The following is a 22,271-nucleotide window of genomic DNA, read 5'->3' as shown; positions in this document are numbered from 1 at the left end:
CTCCCTAGTTGTGTATCTTTCCCCGGTTTCTGGTTAGCAATTTAGTCCCTTTCAGGGGAACTACATCGCCCTGATCCTCGTGCCAGACGAGGTATGTAGGCAGGTGGTCGTGCGAGACCACTCCGGGCAACCTTTTTCTTTTTTGCGTGTGTTTACTTGTTACCTGACTGTGCTGTTTGGTGTTTTTGGTTCGGATGCCGACGTAAGCCCAGTGATTGGCAGTCGGGCTCCACGTTTGCCGTTTTGTGCGTGTTTTGGTTCGGATGCCGACGTAATTCCATCCAGTGGTTGTCGGGCTCCATGTTTGCCACCCGTGCTTGTTTGTATGTTTTGTGTTGTTTGGCGTGCGTAAGCCGAACTACAGTGGCTCTGATTCTTGTTCCAGACAAGATATGTAGGCATAAGGTGCGATACCTTATCGAGCCCGTTTCTCTTAACCCCACATGCGTTCCCTGTGTGTGTGTGTGATGTTTAGCAACCTTTTCTTTTCTTAGAACGTGGATCCCGTCGAGTACGACGGACGTGAGGGGTGCTAATACCTTCCCCTCGCGTAACCGACTCCCGAACCTTTTCTCTCTGGTCGCGAGACCATGTCTTTCCAGGTTTCTCTGAGCGTTTCCTTTCCCTATCTTGGGATAAATAACGTTTAGTGGCGGCTCTGTGTGTGTTTTTATTTTTAGCTCGCCGGTTGATTTTTCGCAGGATGCGACACACCAGCACCCGCCCCATCTCCGAAAACAGGTTTGTCCTCAGGCCAGCTAGCATGTTGCAGGAACTGCACAACTGTCATCATAGGATGCTCTCCAGAAGGGTCACGTACCTGCAACTGTAATAAGTGCATAGAGTCATGTATATCAATCATGGCGCGCTGAGTCACCGCCATCCAATCCCAATTGTAATTGCAAACAACTTGCTGGAAAGGATCAAACCCCTGAGAAAAAGCACCAGGACCATCAGCAGCCCCGGTATCATCAGCAGTTGTACTACCTCGGAAGTTCTTCGGCTTACAGTACTTGGCCACATATCGATCGTCGATTGCGGACGGAATCCTTACCTGACTGCGGGAGGGTAGCTTCACCCTCGACTGTAGGCACAAAGCCATGATGAGGCAAGGAAAAGCAAGGGGGCAGTTAACTCGCGCCCCCGACTTCAGCCCGCTCTCAACCACGGACTTCATTTCAATCACAATGATTCGCGCCACATCGATCTGTACATTAGTTAGAATACAGTGGACCAAGTGTGCCACTGGGATCGGCACGGTCGACATGTGTGACTTGGGCTTAATGTTAGTCAGAACCATCATCAAGATCAGCTGAGCCAAGGGAATCATATCCTCCCGATGGTACCTCACAGGAACCCCAGACCGGTTCACCTCAACCGACTTTCCCTCAAACAACAGGGCCGCAGAAATAGTATCAGTGTCCCTGTGGAGCCTCAGATCTCTGTGGTATGCATCCCTCTCATTAACTCCCAGATGGAGCGGTTCACCAAGCACTCAGTTAATAGCATCCCTATCAAAAGCGACCTGACGTCCTGACACTCTTGTAGTCCAAGTGAAAGGCTCGTCGTCATTTGGCAGCATGTTCGCATAGAACTCGCGCACTATCTCAATATCATAGCTTTCGAGTGGAGAGATCAACTTGTCCCATTTCTTGCTATTTATCAACCCTGCAAATGTCTGATATTCGCCTTGTGGGTTGATCAAAAACCTCTTCTCAGGTAAGATTTTCCTTTTCTCCAACGCCACATAACGTGCGGCTTGCTTTGCCTCAACGAATTTATCATTGTCAGATTGAATTGGCACAGTGCGGGAAGTGCTCCCGACCTTTCTCTTTTTTGCAGCACTTGATCTGGATGCCATCTGTAAAATCATAGAAAAGAAACAGCACACAACCACAAAACAGATTAGAGATCAAAACAGAAAAACCAGATATTATCATGGTCGCTACAGCTTCGCTTAGCGAGGACCCAGCGAAGATTCGCTACGGGTTCGCTTAGCAAAGTGACAGCGAATGCTCGCCACAGATTCGCCTAGCGAAGATGCTAGCGAATGTTACGGGATTCTGAGTTCTCCACTGTTAACAATCCAATTTCAGAAAACCCAAAGTCTAATGATACCCATTCCAGAAACAAAGTAATTTAACATGCTAGGAATCGTTCTAAACATACATGCAAACCTAAAATTCAACCCAATCTCCCAGTCTCCCAAATTCAACCCTAATGACTCATTCTTCAGAATTTACAACATTGAAAGCACAAAGGAATGGAGACAGAACAAACCTGATTGAAGAGGTTGATTGATTCTGAAATGCAACAGTTAGGGTTTGCACAAGGATGATTCTCGAAGTTTTTGTGTGAGATGGAAGTGAAAAGTGTGAAAGTGAGAGTGAGTTCGTGACAGTTCAGACTAAAACAAAATAAATGGGTTTTTGGCCCAAATGAGCGGCCCTCTGAAAAATAAAATAAAGTTCCGTCACGCAACGTTCGCCTAGCGAAGAGCTAGCGAACGGCTCGCTACTGTCTTCGCCTAGCGAACAGCTCGCTACTGTCTTCGCCTAGCGAGCAGCTAGCGAATATGACAGGATCTTGTTTTTTTCAAAACAGCACTGCACAACACAATTCAGCAAGGTTCCACCAATTTGAACACCAATACCATACAACACAAAGTTGTAAATACTTACAATGTTGGGGTGCCTCCCAACAAGCGCTTGTTTAACGTCGGAAAAGCTCGACGGTTCGAGATGCTCACAGAGGAGCAGCCAAGCAGATTGCACAACTCTCGCGATCCACAAGACCGCCAAGATAAATCTTCAAACGTTGGCCGTTAACCGTCCAACTATCTTTCTTCTCCAAGTCCTCAATGACAACAGCTCCATACTCTTTGACTTCTTTGACACGATATGGTCCGGACCATTTAGATTTCAATTTTCCGGGGAATAGCCTCAACCTAGAATTGAACAAAAGGACCAACTGTCCGGGCACAAATTCCTTCTTCCTAAGCTTTTTGTCATGATACTCTTTCACCTTTTCTTTGTACAACCAACTCGAGTGATATGCGACATTGCGCATTTCTTCAAACTCAAGCAATTGCACTTTTCTTTTTTCATCGGCCAAATCCTTATCAAAGTTCAATAATTTCAGAGCCCACAAAGCTTTGTGCTCCAATTCGACCGACAAATGGCAAGTCTTACCAAATACCAATTGAAAAGGAGTTAGCCCAATTGGAGCTTTAAAAGCGGTACGGTATGCCCATAAAGCTTCATCCAACTTTTGCGACCACTCTTTTTTAGAATTCGACACGGTTTTTCAAGAATTCTCTTAATCTCACGATTAGAGACTTCGGCTTGACCGTTTTCTTGTGGGTGATACGGAGTCGCCACTCTATGTGATACACTGTAATGTTTCAAAACGCTTTCTAACGGTGCATTACAAAAGTGCGACCCTCCGTCACTAATCAACACACGGGGGGTTCCAAAACGGGAAAAGATGTTTTTCTTCAAAAAATTTATTACCGTTTTAGCATCCGCCCGAGGTGAGGCAATCTCCTCAACCCACTTAGAAACATAGTCAACCGCCACAAGCATATATTCATTACCATATGAGGGTGGGAATGGTCCAACAAAGTCGATACCCCAACAATCGAATACTTCAACCTCTTGGATGTTTTGGAGAGGCATCTTATCTCTCTTACCAATCCCACCACTTCTTTGGCAACTATCACAACTTTGCGCATGGGCATTTGCGTCTTTGAAAATAGTAGGCCAATAAAATCCTGACTGAAGGACTTTAGTGGCCGTTCTTGCCCCATTGTAGTGTCCGTCGTAAGGCGAGTTGTGACAATGCCAAAGAATGCTTTGCGCTTCATCGCCAGTAACACACCTCCTCAAAAGGTTATCACCACCCAATTTAAACAAGTATGGGTCATCCCACACGTAGTACTTAGCATCCGAGAGAAATTTCCTTTTTTGGTTCGAAGTTAGGTCGGGAGGCACCAAACCACTAGCCTTATGGTTCGCAAAGTCCGCAAACCACGGCCTAACTTGAACTTTGAAAAGTTTTTCATCAGGAAACTCTTCCCGGATTTCCTTCTCGGAAGCGGTAACCTCCACATTAACTAAGAGAGATAAATGATCCGCCACCAAATTTTCCGATCCTTTCTTGTCTTTGATTTCAAGATCAAATTCTTGCAACAAGAGGATCCAACGGATGAGCCTTTGCTTCGAGTCCGGTTTGGTGAGCAAATATTTAATCGCCGAGTGGTCGGTATACACTATGACCTTGGAACCAATAAGATAGGACCTAAACTTTTCAAGCGCATACACTATCGCAAGTAATTTTTTTTCAGTGGTGGCATAGTTAACTTGAGCCTCATTAAGAACTTTACTTGCGTAGTGTATCGCATGAAAAAATTTCTCTTTTCTTTGGCCTAATACCGCTCTGATTGCATAGTCGCTCGCATCACACATGAGCTCAAAATTTAAATTTCAATTTGGAGCGACTATAATTGGAGCGGTAACCAATTTTTCCTTTAAAATTTCAAAAGCTTGTAAACACTCATCAGTTAAAAGAAATACCTGATCCTTAGCCAACAAGTTACTCAAAGGCCTAGCTACCTTTGAGAAGTCTTTGATAAAGCGCCGATAGAAACCGGCGTTCCCCAGAAAGCTTCGGACTCCCTTCAAATTCACCGGAGGAGGCAACTTTTCAATCACTTCAACTTTAGCACGATCAACTTCAAGCCCTCTTGAAGAGACTTTATGACCAAGCACTATCCCCTCGGTCACCATGAAGTGGCACTTCTCCCAATTAAGAACAAGATTTGTCTTCACACATCTTTCAAGAACCGTTTCCAAGTTGTCCAAGCATAGACCAAAGGAACCACAAAATATGGAGAAGTCGTCCATAAAGACTTCCATTGTTTTCTCGATAAGGTCGGCAAAAATAGCTTGCACACATCTTTGGAAAGTCCCCGGTGCATTGCACAACCCAAAGGGAATTTTACGGTATGCGAAAATTCCAAAAGGACATGTGAAAGCCGTCTTTTCTTGATCGGCCGGGTCAACCGCAATTTGGTTATACCCGGAATAGCCATCTAAGAAACAATAGTATTGTTGCCCAGAAAGTCTTTCTAGCATTTGATCCATGAACGGGAGTGGAAGGTGATCCTTTCGAGTTGCGGTATTCAACCGCCTATAATCAATGCACATACGCCACCCCATTTCCACTTTTGTCGGGATCAACTCATCCTTTTCATTTCGAATCACGGCAATGCCACCTTTGTTCGGAACCACATGTACAGGACTAACCCATGGGCTATCCGAAATCGGGTAAATCATTCCCGCATCCAACAACTTAACAACCTCCTTTCTAACAACTTCCTTCATAGTAGGATTTAAGCGGCGTTGCGGTTGAGCTACCGACTTAAAGTCCTCTTCCATTAAGATCTTGTGCATGCAATAGGAAGGACTAATTCCTTTGAGATTGGAAAGAGTCCAACCCATGGCTTCTTGATTCTTTTTCAAAACATTAATCAAACGGGCTTCTTCATTCTTTGACAAAAGATTGCTTATGATAACCGGCTTTGCTTCGGTCTCGTCGAGGAATGCATACTTCAAATTAGAAGGTAACATTTTCAATTCAATCGGCAATTTTTCTTCATTAACCTCCTTCTTCAATACTTCCTCCTCAACTTCCCACGGATGTAACTCTTTTAGACTATCAAGTTCCCTTAGGCATTCATCAAGAGCTTGCTCTTCTTCAATTGTGAAAACTTCAAAGAAGTCATCAAGAGCTAACTCCATAGGAGATATCTCATGAATATGTTTAGAAACTTCAAAAGTTGCCTCTTCGATCACATCAATGCGAAAGCTATCACGACTATCCTTTGAATGCTTCATGGCTTCGAATAGATCAAAAGTAACGTCTTCATTTTGGACCCTTACTTTCATCAAACTGTCGTCAACGTCAATCATCATGCGTGCGGTTTTCATGAACGGTCGGCCAAGAATAAGCGGAGCATCGTCATCCTCTTCCATATCAATCACAATGAAATCAACCGGGAAGAAGAATTTGTCAACTTTGACCAATACATCTTGGGCTAACCCATGAGGATGGGTAGTCGACTTATCGGCCAATTGCAAAGTCATCCGGATGGCCTTCATTTCAATGTTGCCAAGCCTCTTCACAATAGACAATGGTATTAGATTAATGCTTGACCCCAAATCAATTAGCCCTTTTACGACATAGACATCACCAATTGTAACCGGCAAAGTAACTCGTCCCGGGTCAACCTCTTTTCTCGGAAGCATCCGTTGAATGATTGCACTACAACTAGCATCTAGGACAATTGTCTCCGGTTCCGTGTACCTCCGCTTTTTAGTAAGTATGTCTTTCATGAATTTCGCATACTTAGGCATTTTCTCCAATGCTTCGACAAACGGAATGTTCACTTGAAGTTGTTTGAATATATCCATGAACCAGGTGTAATGCCGTTCATTCTCCCTCTTAGATGGAGCATGTGGATACGGAAGGTTTTGGATTGGAGTAGCGCCCACTACCTTCTTTCCTTTAGAAACTCTAGAATTCCTCTCTCTTTTCTTTTTTACTCCCTCCACCTTCACTTCATCACTCTTATTTTTTTCAACTTCCACACTTTCTTTATTTTCTACTTCACCATTTTTTTCATTCTTTTCAACTTCTTCCTCACTCCACTCCCCAACTTCAACATCAATGTTATCCTCTATTTTTTTCTCCTCATATTTTTTCTCATCCTCTCTTTTTTCACTCTCATCTCTTTTTTTACTCTCACTAATCAACTCCCTTCCACTTCTCGTCGTTATCGCTTTACAATGCTCTTTTGGATTCGTTTGCGTGTTCGCCGAAAAAGATGGTCTGGGTTGTTGTTCCGCTAGTTGTTTAGCAAGTTGACCGACTTGAGTTTCGAGATTTTTGATTGCCGCATCGTTGCTCTTTTGATTAGCCATCGACAATTGCATAAATTGTGTCAATGTCTCTTCTAACTTTGAAGTCACGACCGGCGGTTGTTAAGGTTGGTAAGGATTTTGACGGCTAGAAGTACCACCCCCATAACCTTGGTTATGGTGATAGTTAGCCCTTGGTTGGAACCCTTGATTCCCTTGAAAGTGTTGTTGTTGATTTTGAGGATTTTGTTGATACGGTTGTTGTTGTTGTTGCCTCGGTTGGTAGTCTTGTTGGTTCGCCATGTAATTCACCTCTTCGAACCCGGGAGGTGGACAAAACCCGGTGTCATGATCACCCTTGCAAAGCTCACAACAAGCTATTTGTTTAGCTTTTTAAGGCTCTCTCAACTCTTTTATTTGTTGGGTTAAGAGTTCAACTTGTTGTGAAATGAGTTTATTTTGGGCAAGAATAGCATCGTTTGTCCCAAGTTCAAGCACTCCCGGTTTCTTCAAAGTGTTGCCTCTAATTTGACTTTGGAGGTCATTTAGAGCCATACGGTTAATGATATCAGTAGCTTCGGCGGCACTTTTAGACAACAAAGAACCACCCGAGGTAGCATCCAATAAGGTCTTGCAATTAGGTTGAAGGCCATTCTTGAAAATGTGGATTTGCGTCAATTCGTCAAAACCATGCCCTTTGCACTTTCGAAGCATGGATTTAAATCTTTCCCATGCCTCATTCAATGATTCGTTGGCTCCTTGCGAAAACACGGAGATAGCCGTTTTGGATTCCATGAACCGGTTGTGGGAGAAAAATCTTTCAATGAACTTCTCTTCCAACACGTTCCAATCCGTCATGACTGCAGGTGTTTGATCCAAGTACCAATCTTTGGCTTTGCCGAGAAAAGCATGAGGAAATAGTCTTTTGAACAACGGTAGCTCTTGAGCTTGATCAACTCCGGCCGCCAATGCTATCTCGTAAAATTTGGTGAGAAAAGCAAAGGGGTCTTCATGGTCCATTCCGGTGAATGGACTTCCGTATAGCAAGTTAAGAGTTCTCGTCTTCATCTCGGCTTGCCTTCCCATATGGTTGGCAAACTGAGCTGTATTCCTCGGACTGTTGACACATGGTGTGGAAACGGGCGGTGGTGGTGGTGGATCCATGATAGGTGTGAAAGGTGGTGGGTGTGTTGTAGAAGAACCTTCTCCTTGTTCTTGTCGTTGTCTAGCTTGTTACCACCTTCGTCTCGTTCTGCTATTCAGTCTCCTTGCGGTTCTTTCGATCTCGGGATCAAAAAGAAGTTAGTCCTCAGGAACCTGCCCTCGCATAAAACGAAAGTTGCACACTAAACCAAACAAATTAACAAGCACACGTCAAAAATTCAGAAGTTAAAAATTCAGCAACTATTGTGATGCTCGCAATATCAATTCACAATCCCCGGCAACGGCGCCATTTTGTTGGTACAGGGATAGAGTATCGGGATTTGTTATCGTCTCCACAGGGATTATGTGATATTGCCGCCGTTCGACAGTTGTTAAGTTCTTAACTTATAGTAACAAGGGGTTTTTAGTTTTCGGTTACGGTAGCTTGCATAAAAAGTAAGAAATTGCGGTAAAAGTTTTGGTTTTACGATTTGAGAAAGATTGTCAAAGTTAGGGTTCGACGATCACTTTGCATGCATATGTTCGATCAAACAAAACTCATAAACTCCATTAGATGATAAACACATTCACAAAATCCTCCCAATGTGTTTATTTCGAACACACATTGTGGTTTTTCCCATTTTGATCCATTGTTGATTTCTCACACAATCTATCAAAATGACAACTTTTAGGTTTAACTTTTTAGTGAACAAACTCATTCAAAACTATCTCTAGCTAAAGAACAAGGATGGATGAAAACCTAGGTCAAGAGTTGGAAAACACCTTTCAATGATAAACCAACACAAAGAGTTATCAATAAAACAAGGTTTTCACCATACATTCATCATCAAAGAGTTTACAAATGAAGATAAACCCATATACATACAAAGCTTATGATCATCTACATCTAACCTTGACAAAATGAAAGACTTAGCTACTCATTTTCATGGTAGCTTGAACAACAAGTTTCGGAAGAAGGTTGATCAACATCCGAGTCGAAGAATCGAGATTGGATGGGAATCCACCTTCTTTTTGTAAAATATTGTCAAGAGAAGAAGAAGAATGAGAAATGGGGTTTCTAGGGCACAAAAATCACCTCTAAGCAAAAAACAAGTAAAAAGATGATAAAAAAGATATGTTCCAAAAAGTAGCCCATACTACTTATAGAAATGGTTGCTGAGCTGTCATGCTCGCTAGGCGGGCAGAATGGTTCGCCTAGCGAGCCCTAAAATAAGTCACTAGAAGAGCCTGCGTCCAGAGGAATCATCCCAGACCAGTTTGCATCTGTTCGCTAGGCGAACAATCCTTCGCTAGGCGAAGCCCTCGCTTCTCTCATTCGCTCCAGCGAATCTTGATGTTTTTGCTACTGGAATTGTTCGCTACCTGCTCACTGGATGCTCGCCTAGCGAGTTTTGATCTTTTTGGTTTTGTCCAAGTCTGGGAGTGTTCGCTGACATCTCGCTGCGTGCTCGTCTAGCGAGTACTTCGCTACCTCACTCGCCTAGCGAGCTTGCTTATGTTTGCTTTCTTTCTTGGTTCCTTTGCCATCTTTCTTGTGCCTTAGTTTTCTACTCTTTCATGCCTAATTCCTGCACAATAACACACAAATTAAAGGTACCAAGATCATTTCACATAGTATTGCAAATCAACAAAAGCAAGGGCGATTTCGAACACTTTTTCGACAAAAAGGAGTGAAAGATGTCCACATTTGATAGCTCAAATAAGCAAACTTGGGCATCTAACACCTCCACTTACTTTTTAAAATTAATTATACTAATTTTTTTTATTATTACTTAAGTGATAATACTTTAATAACTTAATATTTGTTTAAGTATAATTTAAGATATTTCTCCTACTAAATTGATTTTTCCTTAAAAGAATATCGGTACAATTTTTTTTGTATTTATTGATATATTTATTTTTTGATATTATAAATTAACAATTTTAAAAAATAAATAATGATGTATTTATTTTAAATTTTATTTTTTGTTTTGTGTACAAAAATTATGAGTAATAAAATTATTTTTTTAATAGAGATTAAAGATGGTGCCTTGAAATTATAAAATAGTTTTACATTATTCTTAAATAAAAATTCATTAATCTGCCATGTCATTAATGTAATTTTAAAATATAAGTGTGATTTGACGGAATATAAGTTGTTGATTGATTGACAGTGTAAAATTATTTTAAATGGTTGAAGTATATTCCTTTTTCCCGTTTCAACGATACTTTATGAAAAATCAAATATCTAACAATATAAAATATTAAATATTAAATAAAAATTTGATTACATCATAAAAATATATATTTTTAATAACATTAAAAAATAAATTAATCATACAATAATTTAATTAAAATTTATTTGCCCCCACTTGTTAATATTTCTGACTCCGTCCCTGAATACATTTGAATAATGGCCAAACACCATCAAATTCACAACAACACATAAAAAATCAGAACGACAAGGAAATTCCACACAACTGAGCGAATTACACGCATTTTGGAAGTCTGACCCATCACTAAGGTGACACTTGTCACCTTTCACGTCATCTCACACGACGTTCTAGTGACGATCGTCCCAACCAACCCTGCCCAGGGACCATGACGGTCTACCCGTCAGGCAGTTGTCGTCCGTCATCACCTTCAAAATGATGACGACTAAGGCGTCATTAGGGTGACGCTCGTCACCCTGAACCAGAAGCATAATCTGCGTTTTCTACATTGGAGTTCAAAACAAAACTCTGATTTCACATCCCCTAACCCCAAATCACAGAGTAACATCAAGGGAGATAATATTTAGCATCTAAACATCAATTATTTACCCTTAACATGCAATTTCAGTCATTTAATCATGGATTTCACATGGTTTGTTCATCAATTTCACAATAATATATGAACACACTCTTATGGAAATTTCATCTACAAGAACACATCATTTTCAAATTATAACAGTGCACAAATTTCATATATTGCATCACACATAGCATACAATTACAAAACTCAACCACTCATTCATCCAACATTCATCAAAAAAGATAAAGTAAGGAAAATCTAATGGGATTAAGGATTTCCCTCTACCCCATCATGCAATATACACCATATTAGGAGTAATCTCCCTATCTTAGATTGCTTTAGAAATTTAGAATTCTTCCCAAGTTCTTCTTTCCTCTTCAAGCTCTAACCTTGCCTCTTTCTCCCAATCATGTTTTCACGTACTAATTCTCAAACTCTTATTAATTTCTTCTTATTAGAGTCCTAAACTCTCTAATGAGTAATTCCCACCTTGCCCTCACTTATTATTTTATTCACCAAAATGCACCTATTGACTCTAATATTCTTTTAATAAAAATACTAATAATATTCTCCCTCATTCTTTACTATTTTCTACTTTTTCAATTAAATAAAATAGCTACATTCTAATTATTTTAATAATAAAACTATCATTATTATTAAATCTATTATTTGTTTAAATAGTTAGAACTATACACTACCAACTCAAAGCATCAACTACTAATATTAATCATCCATATATCACTCAATGCACATAGAATCCGATATAAATAATTAAATACATACAATTTCAATTAAACTAAATAAATTAGAAAAATAGGGTGTTACACTAGAGACTCAGAAACACTTCTTAAGTAAAAAGACAAAAAAGGAAGGAAAACTAATGATAGATCACTAGGAATGTCGCATGAGTTTAGGGAAAGATGATCGAAAGTGAAAGAAATGTAAGGCGTTTTGACAATGAGGTGAAAATGTAAGTCATGGTAAAAAAAATCCTTAATAAAAGAGAAAAAGACATATCCACGGTTGGAAATTAAGAGAAGGCTAGAAGGTGGAATAAAAGGATCAAGATTAACCTCGAGATCACAACGCCACTTGAGTGGTTTAAGTAACATCACCCATCCCTACACTGGGGACCTAGAGCCACATGTAGGATTTTCGCTATAAAAAGATTCAATTATAAGACAAACAGTTAATGCGCATGTTCCCAAAGCCACCTACTCACACTTTACAGACTCCTCCACTCCCCTTCTCCAAGTTGAAGACCTACCCAGATAACCCAAGATGGGGAAGAAGAATGACATTGAAATGAATCATCAATCTTCCAACGTAATCCTTGCTTCATGCGTGACATCAAGGACTTATAGTAGTTGTTTTGGACTGGTAAAATGCCCAACATAATTAGCCCAACTACAAAGGCCCAATCCAAAAACACCATCATTAAAGGACAACAAACAAGTGAAACCTCTCCAAAAAGGTCTCAATCTTAATTTGAATTGCAAATCCACTGACCAGCTTCTTATTTGATCGGACGACCCTCACAACTAACGTCAGACCAAACACATATGGTTTTAACCATCTGTCACATATAAATCATGACATGCACCATAATATTTATTCTCTAATTCTCACTCTTACAAGTTACATTTATCCGATCTTAATGACTTGTACGTTGGAGTGTTAATCTTGTATGTTCATTCCATTTTGTCGCATTTAAGACTCGTGTCACCACATCAGAAGAACTCACTCTTTCTACATCACTGATCTCTCATTTTGTTACCACAACAATGTGTTAATGTGAGTTTTCAACCACCAACAACCATGTCGCCACTACCTCTGATCTTGTTTTCCTCCTTTACAAAATATCTATGAAAGAGAGAGTGGATAATCAAGTGTATACAATCTATAATAAAATCTGTGCACTTCATCGATCTAATCTAATAGATCTAAAAAAATAGATTATGATGGACCAATTTTTATGTGGGTTATACTAAATGTCACCCTAAACCAATGGTTGTTATTCAATGGACCACGATTGACCAATCCCTACAAAATAGTCTATGACCACCCCCCTCTACCATAATATAGTCATTCATTCTCTCAATAAATACAATCTATTAAAAAAATGTTTTTTTATTGTTTCAACTAAAATGTTCCTATGTTAGCTTAAAAAATGTTGTTTTGTTGTTGAAGGAGTTTATTTTATTAGAAAATATCTAACCACGCTAAACGCGAGCAAACAATGACATCACACTTTAGTGTTTTATGTTTTTGTTTTATTGAATACTTTTCTATTTATTTCTTACATTATAAAACTATATCATATACTATATATTAATTATACACTTCGTGGCTCTCGTGGTACACTCACGTGCTTTTTTTAATCATAAAAATCATATTCATTTCTATATCATCGAATCCTTATATTGTAACACCTATGAGTTTTCTTTGAGCATTACACCAAACCACAAAAAAATGGAAAACTTAGGAATATTATTATCATCACTAAGTTTGAAACCTACTAAAGTTGCAGTTATCACTGTGATTATTACAGTGTTCATATGGTGGATTTGGAGTGCACTAGATTGGATTTGGCTCACACCAAAAAGAATAGAGAAACGTCTGAAACAACAAGGTCTTAAAGGAAACTCATATCGAATCATGGTTGGAGATATTAGAGACATGGTGAAAATGATTAAAGAAGCTAAATCTAAACCTATGGATCCTTACTCTAATGATATTGCTCCTCGTGTTTTGCCTTTTGTTGTTCATACTATTGCTAAATATGGTACGTTATATATTATTGTAGCTTTTTTTATAGTATCATCTGATGTGCTCTAGGCTGAGTTCGAACGCAGAATCTCTGAGAAATATTTTATCATCTCATTCGAGTATTATATTATGCAGGGAAGAGTTCATTTATGTGGCTTGGTCCAAGACCTAGGATATTCATAATGGATCCTGACAAGATCAAAGAAATGACTACTAAGGTGTATGATTTTCAAAAACCAGATGTAAGTCCATTATTCAGACTTCTAGCATCAGGCTTTGCAAACTATGATGGAGACAAATGGGCCAAACACAGAAAAATTGTCACCCCAGCATTCAATGTTGACAAAATGAAGGTTGGTGTATATATTTTTAATGATGTTTTATTTTATTATTTTTTACTGATTTTTATTTTTATTTTTACTATATCCAGTACTTTCTTCTCAGATGAATTAGAAGTAGGGTGACAAACAGTACTATTCTGTCTAAATATAAGTCTGTTATACAAAAGTCTGTAAAAAAATATATTGGACAAAGTGGGAAGTGCGGGTAAAAATCGTTGGTCGGCCCCATGAAAAAACTGAAGGTGGGGCCAGTATGTTGGTCTTGCACGTATTAAAATTTATAAAAAGATGCGGTAGAACGAACTGTCATATTAGAGAATGCGGATTTAAAACTTTGATCTACCCTGACCCAACTTATTTTTCCAGTCTAAACGAAATTAGAAAGTATATTAGTTATAAGGGATGTTTATGATTTTTGAAAATTTTATGCAGATGTTGATACCAATATTTTGTCAATCATGCGATGATATGATAAGCAAATTGGACAAAGTAGTAACTTCATCCAATGGGCCATGTGATTTAGATGTATGGCCTTTTGTCCAAAATGTTTCAAGTGATGTTCTAGCTCGTGCTGGCTTTGGAAGTAGCTTTGAAGAAGGAAAAAGAGTTTTTCAACTTCAAAAAGAAATGATTTCACTCACAATGACCCTTTTCAAGTTTGCTTTCATTCCAGGTTACAGGTTAGACTTCACTGCAGTTCGGTTCGGTTCAGCGATTCGGTTCAGTTCTCTGGAATTTTTTTTAAACAATCTTAATTCTAATCGTGGTTATTTATTGCTAGGTTCTTGCCAACTTATACGAACAGAAGAATGAAAGCAATTGACAAAGAAATAAGAACATCACTGATGAAAATCATAGATAGAAGGCTAAAAGCAATAAAAGCTGGGGAACCTACAAACAATGACTTATTAGGCATACTTTTGGAGTCAAATTATAAGGAATCTGAAAAAGCTAATGGTGGTGGAGGAATGAGTTTGAGAGAAGTAATTGATGAAGTTAAGCTATTTTATTTGGCAGGACAAGAAGCAAATGCTGAATTGCTTGTTTGGACTTTGTTATTGCTTGCCAAGAATCCTGAATGGCAAACAAAGGCTAGGGAAGAAGCTTTTCAAGTTTTTGGTCATGAAAATCCGGATTATGAAAAGATTGGTCAACTTAAAATCGTAAGTTTTCTCTTTACATAATCAAAAACGAATATTCATGATTTATATTCAATTCGCATATTCCGTCTAAATTGAACTCTAAATTGAACTGTCATCGATCAAGTCACTATAAAAAAGAGGATGACTGCTCATGTTTCTACATCTAGTGACGTCCAACGTTTTAAATTGCAATCCGCAACACCTTGTAGCAGCAATATTGCTGACACGATAACCTCTGCAACTGTATCTAATCACAATTGCAATGTGATTAAAACTACAATTTTAAATTGCGGTTACGGTCGTAGACGTAGTTAGTTGCATTAATTGCGGGTGTTACGATTGTGGTTCTTGTGGTTGCTACGATGCGCATTACGATCATTGCAACGTAATTTTTTTTTTAAGAATAGTTTGAAAAACACGGTTAAAGACCCTTAATGTTATGATTTTTCACAAATAAATTGAGTTTTGGGTTCTCAATTTTAAGATTTTACAAAAATACTTGGAAAATTGAAGTTGTTTGATGTGGTTCCTAATGTGAAAGACAGGGATTTCACATTACAATTTCGGTCGGTTGCAGAGACTACTACATCAGTAAAATTGTAACCGCAATTGTAATTGGAAACTGTAATTTAAAATCATGATTAAAATCACATGTTCGACCGCCATTAGAAATCCCATCGGAAAAAACTTCATATTTTTTCAAGTATCTCAACATTTCAAAATGCAAAGTTTACTTTACTTTTTGTGAAATGAAAAATATTAATATCAAGTGTTTTTATATATTTCAAACACCTTCGAGTTAAAATCCAAGTTAAAATTCATGTCGCAATAGTCCACTTTGCATCCCAATGACCAAAATGATCGCAACAATAACATTTGCAGTCGTAACCGCAATTTAAAATCATACTAACGCTACCATCTTTCGAATTTCAAGTATATTAAATAATTTTTGATTTTAGTAACCCTAATTATGAAACAGATATCGATGATTCTACAAGAGAGTCTAAGGCTATATCCACCGGTTATCATGCTCTCTCGATTCCTCCGCAAAGACACAAAACTCGGAGACCTAACCCTTCCCGCCGGAGTCGAACTCATAGTACCGGTATCAATGATGCACCAAGAAAAAGAATTTTGGGGTGACAATGCTGGAGAGTTCAATCCAGAAAGATTCTCCGAAGGAGTATCAAAGGCAACAAATAGCAAAGTTTGTTACTTGCCATTTGGATGGGGTCCTAGGCTTTGTATTGGTCAAAACTTTGGTTTATTAGAAGCTAAAATTGCTGTGGCTATGATCCTTAGAAAATTTTCTTTGGAGTTTTCAACTTCCTATACTCATGCTCCTTCCTTTATTATTACTCTTCAACCTGAGCATGGTGCACATCTTATTTTGCATAAACTTTAGAGTGAAGTTTGGTTATTACTCTTTTTAGTTGTTATTGAATAAATTAGGGTCCTTTAATTTGAAACTCTTGGTTTTGGTTTTGGTTTTTTTATTGTGTTGTTTATTATGTCAATTTTGTTACTTTGGCTAGTATGTCATTGAAATCATCAATTTGTACTCTTTTGTTACCCTATATTTTATTAATTTAGTAATATAAGATTGTTATGTGTAATCTTTTTGTTCCCATTCTTCTCATAGCAAAGAATTTGTTTTCAAGGTGACGGAGTTTCTGTCTTCCCATTCCATTGTTCTTTGTTGTGTTTGTGTTCTAAAAAAAATATCATTTGTGGTTAGTCTTGTATGGTTTGAATATGTGGGGATGGAGTGTGAAAGGCTGAGTTGTTGGTTCCAAATTAGGGAGAGTTATTATCAAAAGGCAAAACAAGTTATGAAGATAAAAAATTAAAGGGGGTTGGAGTTAGATTAGAAACGATTAATCAAAATATATATATTTAAGAAATTATAATATATAATTTAAGTGCGAAAATTAAATATGTATATAATTAAAGGATCGATAAAATAATTTTGGAATATCTGAATTTATTGAGAAAAATCCCTTTGTCTCTAATTATAAAATATGGAAATTGATAGTTTTTGTAGTTCTTTCTCAATCGATATTTTGTATGCCTCAAATTTTCTTTAGATGGGGAGAAGAGATAACCGACTTGTGTACGATCATATCCACTTAAATTTGATAAAATAGCTAATATATATATATATATATATATATATATATATATATATATATATATATATATATATATATATATATATATATATATATATATATATATATATATATATATATATATATATATATATCACTTGGGCGATATATCACAATAGTTTTATCACAGTTCTTTAGGCGCACACACGAATGCTATTTATCCTTAGATTTCAGCTTTACAATCTGGTCCACCTCATACATCAATAATGGGACAACCGTGTCTGTCGTCACTAACGTATAATGTGACGAAACCCCGACGAACACCGCATCAACGTACTTAATGACATATATCGATATGAATGAGTGGCATGGAAATTTCATGTTATGTGATCTCTAAATCATGCATATTTCTAAATGGTCCTACTGGAATCTTTAGTGAGATCAAACTGAAGTTCCTTAGGTGCAATTCAAAAATATAATATTTGCAACAAACAAAAAGAAAAAAAACTTAACATTGTTATAACAATAATACCTCATACATTTTTATTTCTGCAGAAAATCAAACATAACATAAAGTTTGTACCAAAACAAATCCAAAATATAGAACATAGAAAATTAAGGAAAAATACTTTCACTAATCTAAGGCAATCTCAAAACCAAGATCCATGTGACCAACATGCCCATGAAAAGCCTTAGGTGTCAAACCTTTGATTAGTGGGTCAGCTAACATTAAGTTTGTCCTTATATGTTCTATAAAAATTCCCTTCTCCTGAACTCTCTCTTTCACAACAAGATACTTGATATCAATTTTTTTTATTTTGTAGCATATTGTTATTGGAGTAGAGCACAATTGCGTTATTGTCACAACAAACCTTCAAGGGCCTTTTGATGTTCCCAACAATGTGTAGGCTTGTGACGATTTTTGGCAACCAAATTGCATGATTTAATGCCTCAAAGCAAGCCACAAACTCTGCTGCCATGGTGGAGAGAGCCACTAAAGTCTGCTTGAAAGACTTCCAGGAGACAGCTCCTCCAAGCAAGAGAAAGATGTAAGAAATATGGAACGTCTGCTATTCGGACGTCCTACAAAACCTGAGTTAGAATACCTAATGATCTCCAAGTTATCTGACTTCTGATAAGTGAACGCGAAGTCTATTATTCTCTTCAGGTAGCGCATGACACGGTTTACTACTATTCAGTGCTACATACCAGGGTTGCTTAAATATCTCCGAAGAACTCCAACAATGAATGCTTAGTTGGGACGGGTGCAAACTTGAGCATACATAAGACTTCCCACAGCTGAAGTATATGAAACCCTATGCATTTGTTCCATTTCAAGATCTGTAGTAGGGCATTGTTTAAGACAAAACTTGTCTCCTTTTAGCAATGGGTGTGTCTCATGGTTTACTATCTTTCATGGAGAATATATCTGGAACTTGCTAGACAATAGGCTTCGACCTAGAGGGGGTGAATAGATCACAAGTTAAAAACTTTAACAAAAAACTGTTTTGAAAATTTTATGGCGAGCGAAAGTATCCGGATCGAATCGTCTAACCGAACAACTATAAAAAAGTTAGGATATGCGTAATTACAATCAACGTATGATAATGAACACAAATTAGATCAACAAACTATCAACCACAATCAATTGAATGCAATGCTAGAAGTAGAGACTATTTTAAATGATAAATCACACAAAAATACTATTGAGACAAATTATCGAACACCTTCTGTGAAATCTATTTTGTTTGGAAATTTGTATGGTTTTGTTTATCTTCAAATTCAACCACAATCAAATTGATTGTGATCACCTCAACAAAACCTCTTTCAAAAGGTTATCAAAATTGTAGCCAAAGGTATAGATCGCACAATCGATGAATCCAATAATTCACAAATGAATTATAAAAGATATAGAGAGAGACTATACAAGGATTTCTTTAGGAAGTTTCCCAATCGATCTCTCTATGGGTATGTATGCCATCAATTCAAACTCGAATTGAGATAATAAAATTAACCTTACTTTGTGTCATACCCCAAAATTTGCCCATTAATATTTCAAGATATTTTTCAGGGCACTCCGACTCATTTTTATGACACTGATCTTAAAGGAACAAAGGCCCAGCTCACGAGTGGCCCAATCCAGAAAATGGCCCAAACTGGCCTGCTCGCTAGGCGAGCAAATCCTTCGCCTAGCGAACGTTTGCTACACGCTCGCCTAGCGAAGCTGGCAGATAACAGAAAATTCTGGGCTTCATTCTGAGCCCATTAGGTCACCACGATCACTATAAATACTGGCACTTCAGCCACGAAAATGGACAGACCAAGACGGACAGAGAAGGACGTATAGAAACCCTGGCATAGAAACCCTGCTAATCCAGAGAATTCAGAAGGAGGAAACCCTGAAGGCAGCTTATCCGCACCGGAGCTACCGCCGCCCAACTCAATCCGGTATCCAGAGTGATCAGTCCCTGTCAACATCGCAATTGCAAACAGGTTTGCGCATCACCACTGTTTTATGCTTTCAATCGGTATTCTTTATATGCATAATGCGTTATGATTAAAGTTTTGACATGTAATTTGATTTCACATGTGAGTCTAAGTATGCCTGAATATCCTGAATGTTTGTCCATGCTATTCATGCAACTATATGCCATAAAGTTCCAGGTTCCGGAGATAGTGCTGTTGTCAAATTCAAAACCCGTAGACGCTCGCTAGCACATCGCTAAGCGAGCCCGTAGCGAGTCCTCGCTAAGCCTTCGCTAGGCGAGGCAGGGGCGAACGTACCAGTAGCTGTTTTTGTGTTTGGTCTTATGTTTGTCTTATTATAATCATGCATTATTTGGCCTTATGACTGTAGTGTTCATTTTGTAGTGCAATTTTCAATTGCACTTTATCTCGGTATTCTCACCCGTGTGTTTGAATTGTGTAAAGCTTGCATATTCCCGAAGAAACGGTCGGCTAGGTATTCCACTTTATTTGTGGGATACCCTCATGGAGATGTATTCAGAATTGCTTAATTAACTTTAGTGTGGAGATGCATCCTAATGGACTAATTAATATGAATATGCATCCTAATTGCCTAATTAATTTTAATGTGGAGGTTCATCCTAATTGATTGTAATACGGAAATTCATCTTAAAATATTGCCTTCGAATATGTGATCTTGGACCTCTCTTTATTGCCTTCGGTCTTACGGTATAACGGTCATGTCCCGCGAATGTGGGGATACACCTAGTAATGGCCCTTCGATTAAATCATCATAAAATAAATCATAGTCCCTCGGATGTTGCCTTCGAATATATGATTTCGTCCCTCGATGACCCTTCGGTGTAGCCTACGGTTAAATGATGATCGTCCCTTCGAATGCTAAGGTATCCTTACAACTGTTGCCTTCAATGACCTATCGATGACCCTACGATGACCCTTAAACATCCAAAGGGTGAAATTACTTACTTCTCAATAGTAAGGACAGTTTTACCCTCATAAGGATAGGAAACGTTCATAACGACCTTAGGAAGGTATAACTCTCAATTGCTGGATCATAACCTAAAACATTTCCCACCCGTCACACTTTGCAAATCCTAGAAAATCACCACTTGGTATACATTCATACTAGAATCATTACCAAGTTACATTTTTCTAAACCGTTTTCAAAATCAAACGAGATAAATACTTTGTATACATTCATACGAGAATCATTACAAAGTTAAACTCTCTTTTCGAAACATTTTTTAAACAATTCACGAACACTTTTCAGACAAAAATATAAGTGATCCAGCAATTAAGAGCCCATTGATAACCATGGATACAAAGGGTGCTAACACCTTCCCTTTGTATAATGTACCTCCCGAACCCAAAATCTATTGAGGTCTTTCCTGTTCTTTTCCACCTTTCCTTATTGGATAAAAGAAAAGTCGGTGGCGACTCTTGCTATCCGCGACATTGCGATAAAAAGCAAAATACCCCAAGTCAGTTCACCGTATGACAGAACTGGCGACTCTGCTGGGGACACTTTAAAAAGAGAGGTTACCTTAAAAACAAGATCACTTATTCCAAACTGTCTGATTTACTTTTAAGGGATTGCTTGGGTATTTTTGAGTGAAAGATCCTACACCCGGATCTAGTGTACCTTAGGTAAGTAGCAATAGATCATCGCGACTATCCGGCGTATACTGGAATGGTTAAAATGATGGCTACGGTTAATGTGACACTTTGGATGTCCTGATGTTCCTCATGTTCAATTGAGGAAAAATTTGGCTTCCGCGTGGTGTCATTAAAGCATTAACCAGACCTTTAGAACCCTAATTGACTCATCCTGGCCATTAGAAAGTAGTGAGATAACTGACTTCGGTTCCGACTGGGGTTGGTTGAGACTCGATACTACACTCTTTGAGATTGGACTTTAGGGAAGCTTCGGTCAACCACTTGGTGTTGCACTGAAGTGGACTTAAAGGAAGGTCGGTGATTTGAGATCCTTCTAGAACCCGGTTACTATTCTAGGACAGGTTGAACCAACTAAACTTCAGTGGGGAGGGTACTTACCTATGGAACTCATGCAAGCCTTAAAACCTAGGAATGACGGTTGTGTGACTTGCTTGTGCTTGTTATTTATTTAACCTCATAACATCATAACATCATAACATCATGACATCATAACATTGTACTAACCATTTCAAGGACTTAGGGATTTAACTTTGCTCCGTTTTGTAAGGCTATGGCTCCCAGGAAGACCATCCGGATCAATTTTGTAGCCATCTCTCCTCAACTCAAGAACTTAGTGTCAGAACTTTCCGATCATGCGCAGTTCATCAAGAGACATGGTTCTCTTCTCAATTTAGTTACCACTGGGTTCAAAGAAGATATGATGAGAGTTTTATTCCAGTTCTTCGACCCTAAACATCATTGCTTCACATTCCCAGATTATCAGTTGGTACCCACATTGGAAGAATTCTCCAGACTGCTTGGGATACCTATCCTTGATCAACTACCGTTCAGTGGTTTAGAAAAGGTTCCGAAGTCTGAAGAAGTTGCCGCAGCTTTACACATGACGAA

At 38.4% G+C, this 22,271-nt stretch overlaps 1 protein-coding gene across 1 annotated transcript; it reads left to right on the top strand.

The window, feature by feature from the left end:
* Positions 1 to 13,218: 13,218 nt before the first annotated feature.
* Positions 13,219 to 16,724, top strand: LOC127105950 (cytochrome P450 72A15). Its single transcript, XM_051043166.1, has 5 exons — positions 13,219 to 13,641; positions 13,761 to 13,978; positions 14,399 to 14,646; positions 14,748 to 15,129; positions 16,088 to 16,724. Exons 1-5 carry the CDS (start codon positions 13,329 to 13,331, stop codon positions 16,511 to 16,513), a joined length of 1,587 nt encoding a protein of 528 aa, XP_050899123.1. The 5' UTR covers positions 13,219 to 13,328; the 3' UTR covers positions 16,514 to 16,724.
* The last annotated feature ends 5,547 nt before the right edge of the window (positions 16,725 to 22,271 follow it).

Source organism: Lathyrus oleraceus, chromosome 7 (genome assembly GCF_024323335.1).
Source record: "Lathyrus oleraceus cultivar Zhongwan6 chromosome 7, CAAS_Psat_ZW6_1.0, whole genome shotgun sequence".
NCBI lineage: Eukaryota > Viridiplantae > Streptophyta > Magnoliopsida > Fabales > Fabaceae > Lathyrus > Lathyrus oleraceus.
This window is presented reverse-complemented; position numbering and strand designations above follow the sequence as displayed.